Below are 17,499 nucleotides of genomic sequence, written 5' to 3'. Positions count from 1 at the left end.
TATACTTGTATGGCGTGTCGGCATTCTTGGTACATTATATATATATATGTAGCTCATACAAGCTGCCGGCCGTGAATGCTGAATATACGTGAATTTGAACAGTAATTTCTCACAGTCACTATTGGTCTACTACCTTACATGTTAATTGCTTACGAGTACTTGTTTAATATGGATTGTATAAATGCCAAATTTGTCTTCAATTATGAAGCAAATAACCTATAGGTTTGCAAGTGTTGATGTCAATCCACACATTATAAAACTTTATTTGAAAAGTTAAATAAAAAATAAATCCAATTTCAGGATATTGTAATTTCATACTAGATTTCAATTCTTTACAGGTTTTTAATCAATGATTTTCATTCTACAATGTGATCACTTTGCTTAAAACCGATCAAGTTATAAAATTAAAGACCAAAATTTATTGATACCTACTTCATCCAAACAACCGAAAAAATCTTTAAAATTGAAACGATCCAGGTGTGCGGTTTCTCGTATCACAAATTATAGGTTTAGGTATTGTGTCACCATTCATTTTCAGGTGTTATACCTCAATTTAACAATGGGACTATTTTGTTATGCAATTCAATATAACTTCATTGAGTAACAAAGTTCCCTCAAGCACAGCTGCTGAAGTATTATGTACCTGAAAAAAATTAAGTTCTCAACTACAAATTCAAAACTTCCCCATTTATTTCCCAATTTCGCAAAAGGTAAAATTGTATTATCTGAAACAGAGCAAGTATTAGGTAGTTTAGCCTTCTACAATGAAAATAAATACATTTTTTTCTTTTTTCTCTGTTCTGTTATACTCTTTTGTGTGTTTAATACCTTGCTGTGTCACATTAGTGTTATAAGGGAAATATGTTTTAAGCCTTACCCTGCTAAATATCTAAAATGGACCGGTCCATCATTCAATTTGGGCCATACCACTTATTATTCAAAGGGGTGTTCACTGAAAAATTACTGACTGAATTGCGAACAGTGCAGACCATGATCAGACTGCATGGATGTGCAGGCTGATCTTGGTCTGCACTGGTCGCAAAGGCAGAATCACTTGCCGCCAGCAGGCTAAGGGTTAAGCCCGCCAGTTTCTTCCATGTCTTTCTTACTGTGCAAGTGGTGTTATAAGGTAAATATCATTTAAGTCGCTCTTCTTTGTTTCAATTGAAGTTGTTACGTTGCCAGACAAGAAAGTGAAATTAAAGATTAACTTTTCTGTTAGCTATTTAAGAGATAAAGCATGTCTTCATGCACCAGGACTGAAATGATTAATCCGGCAAACATCCTTGGTAAGGCAAATTTACGTATTAATGTCAGGTCATTTCAGGTTGTTAACATAAAACATCGTGAAACCTCATCAAAACAAACGTCTTTATTTTGATGTCCATTCAACGAAAGGTAAAACAATGCTTTATTACAAGGAAATGACCGGAAAAAAATCTGACCAATGCAGGGAATTTCAGTTTACGTAAAAACCAACATTGTACATATTTCTAATGGTCAGTACAAAAACATAATAAACCGAAATGTTTCAATATTTAGCCAATGTGTACGTAGCAGTACACTAAGATCTGCGGTCAAAACTATCTTTCTGTTATGAACATAGTCATTGTAAAGATTGATATATATTTTTTTTTTTATGTTCTTCAAATATGCAAATCAGAACAAAATATTATTGAAAGTTTTGATCACAATGCAATGACAGTTATGATGCAATAGCAATAAAATTTGCATATCGATACTTAAAGAATTTGATTGTTAAATATTCATAAAAAGAACAATTGAATATATCATCTTTAATAATAGCTGTTTCCTTCTGCTGAACATAATTCTGACAATGTCTAAAAATAGATATACCAATTGTTGAAGTAATTAAACTAACTAAATATGTATGATTTTGGGACATTTTTGCTAGTTTTGGGACATTTTTTAAAGTTACTTTTAAACTTTCAAAAGTTCATGACACATATGATGCAGAAAATAAGTGTGTCAAAAATTCTCTGTGTGAGGGAATGGTTACATAACTTAAAAATTTCCAGAATTTCATTACTTTCAATCTAATCAAACCGAGGTCACTTCAAATTCAAATTATACTGATACCCCTTTTGAGAACTGACCTGGATTTCTTCACTTGTATGTGGACAAATGACATTTAAAACCACTAAACCCACCTATAATGACCCAAATGATATAATACGTAAGTGTTGTGGTCAACAAATTCATTCATTAAAGACGCCAGGTAAATACACAAGGCTTAACGAACGTTAATGTTAGTGCTTGCTGGGGACATTTGACCAGTGGTCAGTTATTTACTTAAATTTTTGAGTTTGTTAAAATGTATTACAATCAAGCATTCCAGTGTTTGTTAAAGATTTTCTAAATTGTTTGCGAATTGACCACATGTAAATTTGTAGAGTTGTGGAAGCCGCAAAGTTGAAAGACCGTTCCAAAAAACAGCTGACACAGCAAGAACAAAATGTATATCTCATCGTACCAACGTGTACCATGAATTATATGAGATTAACTGATCCATTTTTAATCCTTGTTTTGTAATTTTAAAGGGGAATTTGTGAAATTATTTCTGTATGTATGATGTGTATGGGTTAGTTTCAGATCCATTCATTTTATAGACATTTGCAGCAAGACGTATCCGGGAATAACACAGTAGCAATTTGCTTACTTCCTTTTAAGTAATTACAGTTATAAGTACAACAAAATATGTAACAGGTCTGCAGGATATTTATGCATGTAGATGGCAGCTATAAATAATATTCAATCACCTAATCACATGAATGTTTTATGATACGTTGCAAAATTCATCATGACTTTGCTAATATAGACAAACACTCTGCAAGCTGAATCTAGATAAAAAAAAAAATGCTACAATTTGATCAGGTGCTCCACAGCCTTCAAATTTTTGCAATTGACCCTTATTAATTGTGGAATCATTGGCCTGCCGGTGGCAGTCTACATGTCCTTATTCATGGCTCAATCAATCACAAAAAAAAAAGAAGTCCCATTCACTTAAATTTATCAACCACAAATTCATATTCCCAGGAAATAAAAACCTAACAGTATTGTATCTCAAGGAGTGTAGTTATTTCTTAGAAATTAAAAAACAGCTCGAGTTACCAAAACAATTACGAATATTTACATAAATGTCACGGCCTTAAACAAAAACTTCCTTGACATTACCAAAAATAACCTATTGCAAATTTATAAACGGTTATAAATTTTCATATTTGTTTTTGGTTGACAAAACAAACTTTGCCATAATTATTACCACTGCTATAATAAATTGTACATTCAAATATTTACAGAAAAAAAAAATCATTTTTTTGTTAATAGAGCATTCAGCAACATTCATCATGACTTTGCTAAAATGGAAAAAACTAAGCTTCAAGCCAACACTGACTATTCCCAAGGTTTGGAAGGTCAGTGGGTTTGGGTGTCCCATGTGTATACACTCATTACTGCAAAAATAGTGTGTCAATTTGACCAAATCATTGCAAATGATTGTCATTAGGTTACTTTAAAGATAATATTCAGGCCGTATATCAATTTGGTTCTTTCATTTGAAGACATGGGCAGGAATACTTTTAAAACATCAGAAGACATCAAGAAAATTTATCTTATAGAAATCTTCAATAGCCCATAATTATTTCTTAACATTACCCATATTTAGAGGGTAATATTGAGCCTAATTACATAGCTGTAGCCAAACAATTGTATCATTTTTTCTGACAGGCTAAATTATATAAAGAACCTTCGGTAGCAATTGATGATATCACCTCTTAGAATATTACTCCAAAGATTGCGACTGTGTCTAATGTTTTTTGGCTAAAAAAGGAGACTATTTACAAAGACAGTCTGTATATATTTACAATACCATTTTTATCATTGTAAAAATATTGACAAAAAAGCTTGAAAAGAATTTGAAAACAATACTGCAGCAAGGAATTGTTCAGGAATTCCAAAAATAAATTGGTATTTATTGACAAAAACACTTCTTTTGCACCAATCCCACCTTATTTGTGGCTTAAGGGTATGACAGTTATATGACCAGACAATGTTATCAAAGAATGGCAAATAAATACAACCAGATTTTCAAAAGGGAAATTTGCTTTAATCTTCCAATTTTTGGAAGTGAAAATAGTGTACAATTATGAAACTTCAACTTGTCTAAAATTGGCACTTGCCTCATCTAAAGTTGAATATTCTCAAGGACAGATGATCGATTTTGAAATTTGGATCAGGAAATCAAATGTGAAAAACTGAAAAAACAAAACAAAAAACCCCCAGTTTATTTCTTCACAAGGAATACAATGTGAAAAGAAGCCTGTGTCTTGTTAAACTAAGTAAATAAAATATTTCTCGACAACAGAAATTCCCAACAGGAAATTAATCTCAGATTTCAAGTCAAACAAAGCCACAAGAAACTCAGAAGAACACTAATTTCCAGAAATATTCTCACAGAGATCAATGTTTTACAACTGACCACTCTCCAATTACGAAAACATGAAAAAGTGCCAGATGACCAATTATGACTCCATTTTTTGAAGAGCTGGAAGACAATGATCCCTGTGGACAACATCAGGACATTTCCAATAAATACTCAGAAACATTGACAAATATGACAAAGACTTTTGTCATGAAAAGTTTCAGAAAAAATACTTTGGTTTCAACACAGCAGAAAATTGCATTGTAAGCATAAAATTTCTATTCTATTAAAGAAAACAAACAAAACAAACAGACATTTAAATTTTAAAATAAGGACAATGATATCAAGCAAAAAACACATTTGTTACAATGATTAAACCTCTGGGGCTTCTTCATCCAGTAATCCGCAAATGACAGGACAGACTCAATCACATTTAATCATAGTCCATAGTACTAATGGCTAATTAACATTATACCCTTTCATCTAATCCATTAAGCAATTTTCAAAAAATGAACATTTAGCCTTTAAAAGGGGGCACATAATTAGCCCCTTGTCCCTGTAAAATGATACGCTTGACATTTGGACCCTATGATTACATCCTATTGTCTGGGATCATGATTTTAGACATTCGGTCCATGTCTGAGGGGGTACGACCCCAATTCTTCATGTTGACAGAAATTTCAGCTCCACTAAGCTTGTACAGTAGAGGCATTTTACACCAATATGAAATGTCAACAGAAATAAATGGCTTTTTTCAACACCAGACATTCATAATGAGACTGTATTTTGAAATATTGTCACAAAAAATACAACTAATGCTTTTTAAATGCAAAGAAAATAGGTGATAAAGGTTTCAGTATTCAAACAGTCGATATTTAAAAGTTGAAATTTCAGACTAATAACTACACTTAATTCAAGATGAAACAGTCTATAACGACTGATTCCGGTGTTGATACTCATTGTTCAGACACAATTTTCGACCATACAGTAACAAAAAATATAGTAAACAACAGACCAGCATAATGATATTCAGGGAAACACTGTTTACTCGAGAATCAACAGTTCGAGCACCAGGGGTCAACAATCATGTTGTTTCCGTTACAAGTTTTATATTTGGATCACTTAAAACCCCTTTATAACTCGAGCATTTAGCAAATCCCCTTGCGACATAAAGCAACTGTACCTCAAAAATTAATATTAACTGTAAAACTTTGACTTAACACAATCAGAGTTATCTCAGCTGGAATGAAGTAAAATAGATTAATGACTTATCCCTCTTGATTATGGCATAATGACTTATCCCTGACATTACAAACTACATGACACAAACAACAGTCATTTAGAAAATAGCTTTAGAATATTATCTCAAATTCTTAAATACATAATCTCTTAATTCCCTGCAAACAAAATGATAAAAGACCCTTTAATGTCACATAATCACATGTAATACTTAAATCATTTGTAATTTCAAGTGTATTTTCAATAACTTCAAAACAAAATATTGTAACGGTTAATTTCCATTTTTACCCCTCCCTAACAAGAAAGACTTTGATAAATATTTTTCCTCGCAATTATTTATTGAACTTGAATCCTTGAAAAAAATTTTTGATCAACATATTTTTTCTTCTTTTTTTTTGTATATATTCATTCATTTATTCATTCATACATTCATTCATTCAAAAAAAATTCAGGTAACTGTGTTCAGAATGTTATATATACAACGTTAGACTCACAAGAGTTATTTCCCTTATATCTAACTTTTTTTGCTATACTAGTATGTATATAAAACTTGTCTAAATAAGCAACTTGTTAGAAATGCACTACTTTTTCTCTAGATGTTACTGTGACTACAGAATACATGGATATATGGACATGTATTCTCGCCCCGAGAACAGGGAACGAGGGAAGACTTACCCCGAGGAACGGGATAGAGAGAAGAGTACGAGGAACCGATGGATGAATCAAGTGTGAATGACAGATCATCTAAAGGAAAAATGAAGGCAAATAGATGGAATGACTAAATATAGAATATTTATCTTGAATCTTGAATAAAAAGTCCTATTTAATGAATAACTCCAACTACACTCCCTTACCAACACTTAAAACAACATTATACTTCTTGCATACAATTTGTTCTACTTGAAATCAAGGAAATGAATTTTTTTTTGGAATGTACTCTTAAATATACATTTAAATCTTTTTAAATAGTGATCATTTTTTAAACATTTGCCAGTTCTATAAGAGCTGAACAGATTTCCAATGCTTGTTGAGTAAGGGAGGGCAGTCAAAAGTTCTTTTACATGATTGACAAGCATTATTATTTACAACATGTATATAACATATATGTACAACATCACTATTGTAGTATACTCAAGATCTTACAACAGAAATATGCATTATATTCAAAAAGAATTTTGTACATGTACAAAGGAAAAATGAAGTACACAGCTATCTGTATATTCATGGTGCTTCTTTTTGTAAGGCACACATAAAGTTACAATTATATATTATCATATTTAAAATTCAAAAAAATGAGTTTTTTAACCTTTACATAACTAAATTTTGTAATAAAAATTCTTGCATTAATACTTTTACACATTTAGTGCCAGGTCATGTAAAAAATTCATCAAGTGATTTTTCATTTTGGCATGTTGATGTATGTGTAGCACACCATGAATTTACAGATAACCATGTGATTAAAATGTTCACAGAGATATATACAACAGCATAGATGAATGACAATGAAATGTCTTAGAAAAGGTATTATCTTAAATAAGTGAAATAAATGCTGCGACATTAACGAAAGAAACCAATAAAAATTGTTGACAGTGAGATTTCTTCCTAAAATCTGCAATGTACATGGTTATTTTTGTATACAAAAGATTTGCTAGATGCAGACATTAAACTGCTGCAGTCTTTTCTTACAGAGCTATACTGTATTAAACATTTCAGACCATATGAGGCATGATGCAGATTTCAGAAAGTGTTGTTATTTTTAGAACTACTTACCATCTACCATGAGAACGCAAGATGTAGTTGCCTCCCCTGCAGAGTTACTGGCCTTGCAGAAATATCTGCCCTCATCTTCAGGGAAAATGTCTAGAAATTCGAGACAGCACCTATTGCCAATGGATGTGATCTGGAAATCCTGAAACGGTACAAAAACAGGTTCTAGTATCTTTTTATCAAAGTTACTTCCCTTTTTATTAATACAAATCAGAATTACTCCACCTTATTTAAGCTATCAAGGGAAGAAATGCAGTTTCATACCATTAATTTGATACTCAGTTTACCTCCCCTGCATATGTCAGTATCCTGTTTATAAAATGGTCCATCTTGACTTACAGTCATACCATTTTAACTTCCTGTGTACATGCCTTATGCATTTACAAGCTTAACCTTTTGAAGATAGAGCAAGAATTTACCTGTGAATCTAACACTTCTTTGTTGCCTTTGAACCAAGAGATCTGGGGACGTGGTGTCCCAGTTACTTCACATTCGAGGGTCACCCTATCTCCATCATGGACATTTAAATCTTTGAGGGGCTTCGTGAAAACTGGGGCACCATTCTTTTCTCCATTTGAATCTGTGGAACAACAAAATTGTATGTAGCAAAAGGCCTTTAGATTTGATTTTTTTTTCATATAAATTTTGAAACAGTATGTAATTTACTGGAAAGTGTCTGCTGTATATTCTTATGATTGGAAGGTCAAAGTGGCTTTTGATTGTTCATCTAAATATGTTGCTGTGTTATAGCTTTGGAGTAATGAGGCTGAACCATTTGAACAAACATCACTCTGTTGTGTATGAACTTTGTACTTCTTTTTTTATTTATATATTGTTTTATTTTCTAAGTTTTGACCATTATTTACCTATAACAGTGATTTTCCCACTGGTTGTCAAGGTATCTCCGGCTGCCATGGTAATGGAACAAGTATATTCTCCAGAATCATCTGGTTTGAGGTTCATCAGGTCAAGGTTTACAGTGCCGTCTGCTTCCTGGCTCATCTTGGCCTTTTCAGACTCTTCAATCTACAAAGAAAAATATATCTTGGTAACCATTTTCGAAATATATCATATCTTTAATAATGGAAACAGAAAAACAAATTAAGAAAATGAAATAACAAGATGAAACTGAACAGACATATCTCTAATTTCTGGTCAAATATTCGATGTTAACAAATCTAGAAATATATTCAACATAAATGTAAAATAAAAACCTTCACCCACCAAAACATCTGATTAACAGTATTTAGAATATTCAAAGAAAAATACCATTTCAACAGCTTCTGTTTCAGTACAAATCTCTTCTTCCATTTTTTTGTTTCAAAGAAATCAATTTTATTTCCAGTCCAACAAGTTTTAGCCACAAACAATAAAATATCCAATCTTAGAACATCTCTCTTAATTGTCAGTTTCCCAAAAAATCTTGTTTAATATAAACAAGAAATAAAATGAATTAATTCAAAAGATCATGTTATCTTCCACCTCTGTTGACCAAACAAAATTGTCACTGAAGCATTTTTATACTTTCAGCATACACACAAAACTAAAGCCAAAATGAAAGACATTTAAATGCGATTCTTCCTTTGTGAACAATTTAATTTGTTAATTTCAACCAATTTCGTGTGTATCAAATTTAAATCATACTGCACCCCTTGTCCACTTAGGGGTCATAAATACACGACCATCCAATTATTCGAAGTAAATACTTGAACAAAGTAATTTAATTGTCCAAAACTGACCAACATATGTAATAAACTTGTAATTTGAGTCGAGACCACTCATTATACAGAGAAATTGATCAGTTTTTGTTTGTTTATCAACAGAATTACATCATTTCAAACTTCTTAATCCCATATTTTTGTGTGTCTTCCTCAAAAAATGTCAACAAGAAAATCTTAAATCTCTTATATCATAAAAGTTTTGGTCTGCAGTCACGTAATCGTTCTGGAATCAAATAATGGTTTGGTCTAGGAAGAAGTTGAAGAATGATTCATCCCATGTGAAAGGGATTAGAAAAATCTTTTTCAACTGATCTTCATTGTTAGATAAATTTGTTATATAAATAAATGCACATCATTTTATGGGATACAGTTTCATTAAAATGTAAATACCTTTTGTCCGTTTTTCTTCCATTCAACAGATTTGACCTCTCCGCTGACTTGACATGTTACCTTGGTAGATTTGCCTGATTTGACTTTGACCTCTGATTCAAGTTCAAGGACAAATTTTGAGGATTCTGCTTCAGTAGCAGCTGAAAGAGATATTCAAAATTATTATGAAATTTCAACAATTTTTTGTTTACATGCTATTTAATGAAAGGGTTACTTATATCAATGAACATTATGATTATGAGAAAATATCCTGGAGAAAAGAAAGAATTTCTTTGTCTACTGTGAATTCCGGTTCTAAACTAACATGAATACCCCCACAACTGAAACAGAACTGAGAATATTGTCCAAAATTTCATTTACAAATATATTAACAACCAGTCATAAAACTACAATAATTTCATCAAATAATCAAATTAATTTCACTAATGTGTACCTTTTATTTTCAGAGTTGCTTGACAGGATTTCATGCCAGCATCAGAGGATGCTGTGCAGATGTAGTTGCCGGCATCACTCTCTGTAACAGATCGGATTCTCAATCTGTAATTGTTACCGTCAGCGGTCAGTCGGATACTTGATGATTCCTGGACTGGTCGGCCGTTTTTCAACCTGGAATTTAGAGTTTAAAAGTAATGATTCACCTTAAAAACCACTCAGACTTGCACCTAAATTGACTGTCATAGAGAATATTTCCATGGAAAACTTCATCTTGTGTGATTTTCAGACTTTAAAAGAAATTTAATATAATTGTTAGACTTTTAGTCTTTAACTGTCTTGGCATGAGGCAATCACAAACTTTATTAAAATGTAACTTTCACTATACATTCTTCTTCAAGTCCATTTTAAACATCAATTAAACTTCTTCTCTTTTACTTTCAAAGTGTAAATGGTATCAAAATATCTACTGGTGCTGATAGCTTATTATTTCCACACCTAGGAATATTTAGTAAGCACTTACCACAAAACTTCTGGCTTGGGTTTTCCGGAAACTTCACAAGTAAACTCAGCTGATTCACCAAGCTCAACTTCCACATCTTGTGGTCTGGAAACAAATTCTGGAGCCTCCATCTGAGATTCCCGCTGACTTCTGCGACCAGAGGGCAGTTCTGCCTTTTCCATTTTGAAATATCGGCCTTCAAATCCACAGCTTGAGAATTCTCGTTGCATTTCGCGAATATTTGAACTTTTGTGTTGCACCATTTCAATACTGCCTTCAATGATACAGTCCATCTGTATGTTAAATCCTTCCATTACATCAATAGAGGGTGGTAGTGGTTTCATGAAGAATGGAGCTGGAATAAAATGCAACAAATAGTCTAGTTGTGTACATGCAATGAGTTTAACGTCATTTAAACAGCATTTAAATTGTGTAAAAGTTTGTAAACTAAATCTACTGTTTTTTTTTCATTTTGTGTCTCACGGTACTGACTTAACTTTTCTCTACTAGGAAAAGAGAACTTCTTCATAAAACAGTAAGTGTGTGGAACAAATGACTTTGATGCTTTTCACATTGGATAAATAATTGTGGAAGTTTTGCCTTATGGAGAATATTATCAGTGAGAAAAGTGGAACAAATACAGGATTATAATAAATATTTTCCAGGAAATTACGTAATGTAGTATAATTTGAAAAATAAACATATGAACTTTCAAATAATTCACTGAGTAGACTAATTTGTATGTGAACATGCTATAAATAAGAAAATATGTACATTTGTATATTTGTTACTATACCTCATGCTCACGTTTAATTTCAATCCTATTTGAATTCTTGTACAATTAAAATGGTATTAAAATAACTTTAACAATAATTATACATATAAGTATAATAATGTTAAGATTGTACACCATTCATGGGAAAACATTTTCTGTTAATATATCTACTTCTATTTACATATAAATACACATACAATAAATTAGATTAAATACCACCATAGGCATACCCTAATGTTATATACTTTATTTAGTAACTACTTGTAACACTGATTTTACTGAAGCAACCTATATTATTTACTTTTGCCACACGTTTAATACAATGTTTGATACATCATTTCAAATAGGGCTAACACCATCTTTTTCAACAGCATTTCAGTTATGTAGAGCAGTCAATCACATAACCAGTTTTCTTGGATTCCACACCAATACTGTCTTGACCCCTGAAACTAATACTGACAACTTTTCCATGAGTCAGTGGATGAATGACTAGAATACTGCCTTTTGACAAAGAGAACATTTGCTTCCCTCGGACATCAAACTCATCAATTGAAGTAATTAGGTGGGCCTAAAAGTTACTATGTTATACTACTAATCTATTGACTATTGTTATGTGATGTTAAGTATATATATGGTAATATTTAGAGAGAAAATGTGTACCGAATCCTTCCTCTGGGCCACCAGCCTCTGTAATAATTAAGTAACAAAACACATAAAAGACTGGAATGAATGAACGGCTGGAATATTGAATCTCATATATGCTGGAATGTTGTTTTTTTTGTCATGAAGGAAAGGCTGGAATTTTCTCATGCAGAAAGGTTGGAATGTTCCATGTCATAAAAGAATGGCAGGAATATAACATTTGACAAAGAAAGGCCACAAAAGGTATTCATAAAAATTTTTGAAGAACAATAATGAAAAACTGCAAAAGATGAGCAAAATTATTTACAAAAGTAACAGAACAGTTCAAGGATAATTAAGTGAAATTTATGTATAAAAGGGAGATAACTCACCAGCACCAGCTGTCTGTAAGGCTGCAAGATCATCACTAGAAAACAAAATGGACACCCATTAATTTTCAGATTATCAAGGAAAATGGATTTTTTTATACACTTTGAAGAAAAAAGAACAATATTTTAAACTGAAAGTCACAAAAAATTACTATATTAAGAATTAAGTAAACATCTGAGAAAAAAATATCACTGATAATGTAAGACAAGGTGATGTGCATCAAGAACAAAGAAACCTTTATAATATAAATAAAGTATCAATCTGAACAGATATGAGGTGAACTTACTCATCTCTACGTGGACTCCTCCTCTTCACCTTGACGATACAGACAGTATCCACTGAGCCATGTGTGTTAGTTGCCCTGGCAACATATTCTCCGGAATCGGTTACCATGACTTCACGTATTTCGAGTATGTCTGTGTGTTGATAGGACGATATTCTGCATCGCATGTCATGAGACAAGTCTCGTAAACCTCTGTGCCATGTTACTTTAAAAGGAAAGTCATACACTGAGGTTGATAATAGGTACAAAAATTCACAAATCAAAGTCTGTGCTGCCATGGTTATTCTTGCAAGCATGTCAGTTAAACTTTATTTAATGCTGAATTTGTACTGTTCAAATTTGTCCCTTATTACCATGTGGAGTATGTAAATCTAGTTATGATTAAAAAGAAACATTTTAAACAGAATTAGGCATATCTATGTTTATAATCTTACCAAGTGGGTTTGGTGTGCCATCAGCTCTTACTTCCAGCCTCAATCTATCTCCCTCTTCTAGTTCAATGACCTTTGGAAGTTTGACCTTGAACTTAGGAAGGTCGCCAGGTAAAGCTCTGCGGGCTTCCTGGGCTGCTTGGGCTTTTTTAGCTGCAATTTCTTCATAGACTGAAGGTCTGGGTTTTGGTGGAGTCTTGGTTCTCGCTACATGATACAAAACAGTTTTTATTTAATGTAAAATAAATGGCAATGTATACTTATAATTTCAAGAGCACATAAACTACTTTAAATATGAGTTGTACAAAAGTTAAAACAAAGAAAAACATGTTAAAGTATGATATAAGAACTGAAGGGTAGACCTGCAGAAACAAATGGTAGTTTACATGTGATTTCATAGTCTTGTCTATTATTCCCACATTTTCAACTGTAAATGTAGGTCATCTTTTCTTTCCTTAGAAAAACATTAGATACTAGCTGAAATTTAATGGTAGATTTGTGTATAAACTTACCAATGACTCTGAGAGCGGCAGAGCACTTGCTGCGGCCAGCGCTGCTTTGAGCGAGACAGTAATACAGTCCTTCATCACTAGATGTCACTTTTCTAATTGTCAGTTCTACTTCACCATCGCTACTGATGTTGATATCAAACCGTCTACTGTCAGTTATATCAAACAGATCCTTTTGCCTGAAAATACATCCAAGTTTTTCCATTCAAATATTTTAATCTGGACTGGATGTATTTTAAAAACCCTAAATTAGTGTTTTAACCCTATGAATTGAAAAAAACCCAAAAAAACTGATCAACCAAAATTCATCCAAATATAACTGACATTTGTAACAAAGATGCTGGTAAAAGAAAATTCATGATTTCGAATTTAGGCCTTGACATGTGACTGAGACAATTTTCTAGTGAACTGATATAAAGATTCTTCTTGTTGAATACAACTGTATACCATAGTTATATATATATATTTCACTGGAATGACCATAATTTAATACATCTCACCATTTGACTGTTGGTTCAGGCTTGCCACCAACATTGCATGTGAAAGTTGCATCTTGTCCCTCATTGACTGTAACATCACGGGGCATTCTGATGAACCAAGGTCGCTGACTTATCTCCTTACGTTTTGGTGATGGTGATCTCTTGCCTGATAGTGAAAAAATAACTTTATGTAATACATCAAATTTTTATAATATAAAATGACTTTAAATCAATACAATTCATATCTTCAAAATATATGTCAAGGGATCCAGATTGCAAACTAAGTTTGTAGACCAGTCTTAAGTCTTCAGCATCTGACTGGTTGATTCTGAGCAGTTTTAAAAATTAACCAATGGCAAGGCAGTTTCTTAGACTGGTATCTAATCTCAGTGCCTGGTTTTATGTACTTTTAATACAAACAAGACTGTAACACAACCTGTTTAGCAGTTTGCTACTCTAAAAGTTAAACCACTAATTTAAAAAAAGAGAAATGATATATAGTAACATTTTGATGGGAGATTTAAACAGGTACAATTCAATCTGAAGACAAATCAACATTATCAAATTTAAATAGAAAATTCACTTAAAACCGTATCTTTTTAAAAATCCAGGAAATTTCTACAAACCTTCAACTTTGACAGTTGCACTGCATTCTGCTTCACCGACAGAGTTAACGGCTTTACATGTGTAGCGGCCGACATCAGTCATTGTGGCAGACAGAATCTCAAGTCCGAGTAGACCAAAGTTGTTCTAAAAATAGACAGGGAAGGAAAACTTGTAATTTAATCTGGAATATGCACGCATTTAAATGTTATATTTAAAACACTTATCTGAATATATATTATTTACTTCATAAAATTTCTCCCACAATTATTTCCAGACAAAATGAAATGGCAAAAGCTTGAAGGGTTTTTGTATTCTAAAAAGAAACTTACTGTATTTACAGTGGGTACTGGGTTTGACAACATCAAATAACTTTTTTTCTGTTAAATGAAAAAAGAACATGTAAAAAAAATCAATATATTTTTCAACACAAATGTTACTCACTGTGATGAGATAGCGGTCTCCAGACCTGATCTCCATGCCATCTTTGTACCAGGAGATTTTGGGATTTGGTACTCCAGTAATGGAGCACATGAGTCTGATCTTGCTTCCTTCTAGTACAGAATGGTTCTGCAGCTTGGCTGTGAAGTCTGGGGCTTTGTTAAACTTGGATGAATAATCTGGGGCCTCTGTTGGAGCAGCGGACATGTCACGTCCGGCAACTCCTGGGATAATAGGTTTCTCTTCTGGTACAGCCGCTAGTTAAAAATATTTTACCCATATGTTACTCAAAACAGAAGGAAACATAATTATTAAGTTACCGTCAATATTTAAAATACAGGTAAAAGGCCTAAAATATTAAAACTTCCATGGCCATGAATTTTTAACCCTGCTGATATTTCATCACTATAAATAGCATAATTTTTCTGCCCAGTGTCTTAGCAAGTACTGCAACAAGGAATGATTAAAATGGTCTTCTTATGACCACATCACTTTATGATTAATTGAGCCATGCCATGGGAAAACCAACATAGTGGGTGTGCGACCAGCATGGATCCAGACCAGCCTGCGCATCTGCGCAGTCTGGTCAGGATCCATGCTGTTCGCTAACAGTTTCTCCAAAGCCAATAGGCTTTAAAAGCGAACAGCATGGAGCCTGACCAGACTGCGCGGATGCGCAGGCTGGTCTGGATCCATGCTGGTCGCACACCCACTATGTTGGTTTTCCCATGGCACGGCTCAATTTATATAAAACCCTAAATGCCATCATTTTCATATATAAATTGTGTATAACAAAAAACCTTCACTGACCTTGAACTTTGACCTTTGCTTCAGTAGTTGCTGACCCAGCCTTGTTTTCAGCTTTACACATGTAGTAGCCTTCATCAGTCTCAAATACTTCACGTATTCTCAGCATACAGATGTTATTCTCGTATGTGAAGGAATAATGGCGGCCAGGGTGAATCAACCTCCTCTCCTTGTACCTGTAAAACAAGACCTTGTGTTAAGCTGTTGCCACAGTTACAAATTATGGAATATTTCTAAATAAGTCAAGCACTTGCAATTTATACTCCCACTGCCTTGAAAAAAGGAGCATAGCCCTATCTCATGGTTTTAAAAAGGGACATCTTAAACATTTACTAAAAAAACCTCCAAATTAAATGAGTTAAAAACTGGCATATGTATGGGTGAATCTTTCTTTTAAACTTTTTATGAAGAATCAGCCATTAGATTTTTTTAATTCTTCCAGATAGACAATTACATGTACAAAAATTTATGATGTGTACAAAAATAAACATTTCAAGAGAAAGAGAGCATGTGGAAATCTCTTTTCTTAACCAATATCAACAACAATCGAAGATTGTTTTTAACTCTATTACCAGTATTACAACTTACCACTCAATACTGCAAGCTGGATGTCCCTCAACCTTGCACTCAAGTCTTGCCTCAGTACCCTCATGTATAGTAATGTCCTCAAGTGTACGTGTAAACTTGGGAGCCTTGTAGTTGTCAGGAACAGTTTCTAAAATAAAGGAAAATTCAGTGACAACGTTTAAAGGCCATAATATAGTCAAAGTAAGAATTCCACACAACTGTCCCATTATTTCATAGGAATAATAAATCTGCTGATAAAATAAGGACAGACTGCAATCTTAATCTATGTGTAACCATGGTAATGCAGAATTTCTGCCTTGTGACCACTTTATAGAAGAGGGATAGTAATGTTGAAAACAGCAAGATAAACCTTATAAAAACTTAACAAAAAACAACACTGTTTGGTATCTATTGTAACAATTAAACTTACCGAAACCTATGACCTTGAAGTCACAATAAAAATATCACTTACCTATGACCTTGAAGTCACAGTAACAAGATGACTGTCCGTAGTCGTTGACAGCCACACATCTCCACTGACCGCTGTGTTCCTTCTCTACACTGAGGATCACCAGATGGTACACGCCCTTCGTGTGCTCAAACCTGTAGTTACTTCCCTCCTCCACCTTCACACCATTACAGTACCAGGTCACATCAGGCTCTGGTCTCGTAGTTACTGTGGAATAGAAGATACATATCAAACCAAGTGTTTTGTCAATATTTACCTACTGTATACCGGATACTTTCTGCACAGACTTTGTTTAGTGATTGCATAATTAGCAACCTCATTAACATTGTTAATAATGCCCGACACACTAAGACTATATATAGAGAGGCAATCAATCTTTAAGACAAAAAGAGCTTACCAGTAACAGTGAACTCGACAGACTCTCCGACCTTTCTTGTCTGGTCTACCAGCGGTAGTAAGAACTTAGGAGCAACGTTCAAGTCCTGTATGCTTGTGTCATACTCGTGTTTAGGATACCTGTAATATAGTATACAACGTACTGACAAGTGAAACTTAACTTGAACGTAAGGACAAATTTCAAATACAATATGTAAACAGTCGTATCTGCATTTAAAAAGAGGTTGAAGTATTTT

The 17,499-nt window shown here is 33.2% G+C and overlaps 1 protein-coding gene across 1 annotated transcript in view; it reads right to left on the bottom strand.

The window, feature by feature from the left end:
* LOC123537955 (titin-like) overlaps nucleotides 1–17,499 on the bottom strand; it is a 402,126-nt gene that overhangs the window by 79,896 nt on the left and 304,731 nt on the right. The window contains exons 229-247 of the mRNA XM_053530681.1: nucleotides 17,265–17,383; nucleotides 16,871–17,074; nucleotides 16,420–16,546; nucleotides 15,835–16,007; nucleotides 15,028–15,281; nucleotides 14,607–14,730; nucleotides 14,002–14,146; nucleotides 13,505–13,680; nucleotides 12,996–13,199; nucleotides 12,565–12,766; nucleotides 12,281–12,315; nucleotides 11,928–11,954; nucleotides 10,514–10,847; nucleotides 9,992–10,164; nucleotides 9,559–9,698; nucleotides 8,314–8,473; nucleotides 7,867–8,027; nucleotides 7,451–7,589; nucleotides 6,356–6,424 (exon numbers count right to left, since the gene is read on the bottom strand). Coding sequence (XP_053386656.1) covers nucleotides 6,356–6,424; nucleotides 7,451–7,589; nucleotides 7,867–8,027; nucleotides 8,314–8,473; nucleotides 9,559–9,698; nucleotides 9,992–10,164; nucleotides 10,514–10,847; nucleotides 11,928–11,954; nucleotides 12,281–12,315; nucleotides 12,565–12,766; nucleotides 12,996–13,199; nucleotides 13,505–13,680; nucleotides 14,002–14,146; nucleotides 14,607–14,730; nucleotides 15,028–15,281; nucleotides 15,835–16,007; nucleotides 16,420–16,546; nucleotides 16,871–17,074; nucleotides 17,265–17,383 — 2,966 coding nt within the window. The remainder of the gene's footprint in view (nucleotides 1–6,355; nucleotides 6,425–7,450; nucleotides 7,590–7,866; nucleotides 8,028–8,313; nucleotides 8,474–9,558; nucleotides 9,699–9,991; nucleotides 10,165–10,513; nucleotides 10,848–11,927; nucleotides 11,955–12,280; nucleotides 12,316–12,564; nucleotides 12,767–12,995; nucleotides 13,200–13,504; nucleotides 13,681–14,001; nucleotides 14,147–14,606; nucleotides 14,731–15,027; nucleotides 15,282–15,834; nucleotides 16,008–16,419; nucleotides 16,547–16,870; nucleotides 17,075–17,264; nucleotides 17,384–17,499) is intronic.

Source organism: Mercenaria mercenaria, chromosome 18 (genome assembly GCF_021730395.1).
Source record: "Mercenaria mercenaria strain notata chromosome 18, MADL_Memer_1, whole genome shotgun sequence".
Classification (NCBI taxonomy): Eukaryota; Metazoa; Mollusca; class Bivalvia; order Venerida; family Veneridae; genus Mercenaria; species Mercenaria mercenaria.
The sequence above is the reverse complement of the archived record's forward strand: the minus strand, read 5'-3'. Positions and strand labels throughout refer to the sequence as shown.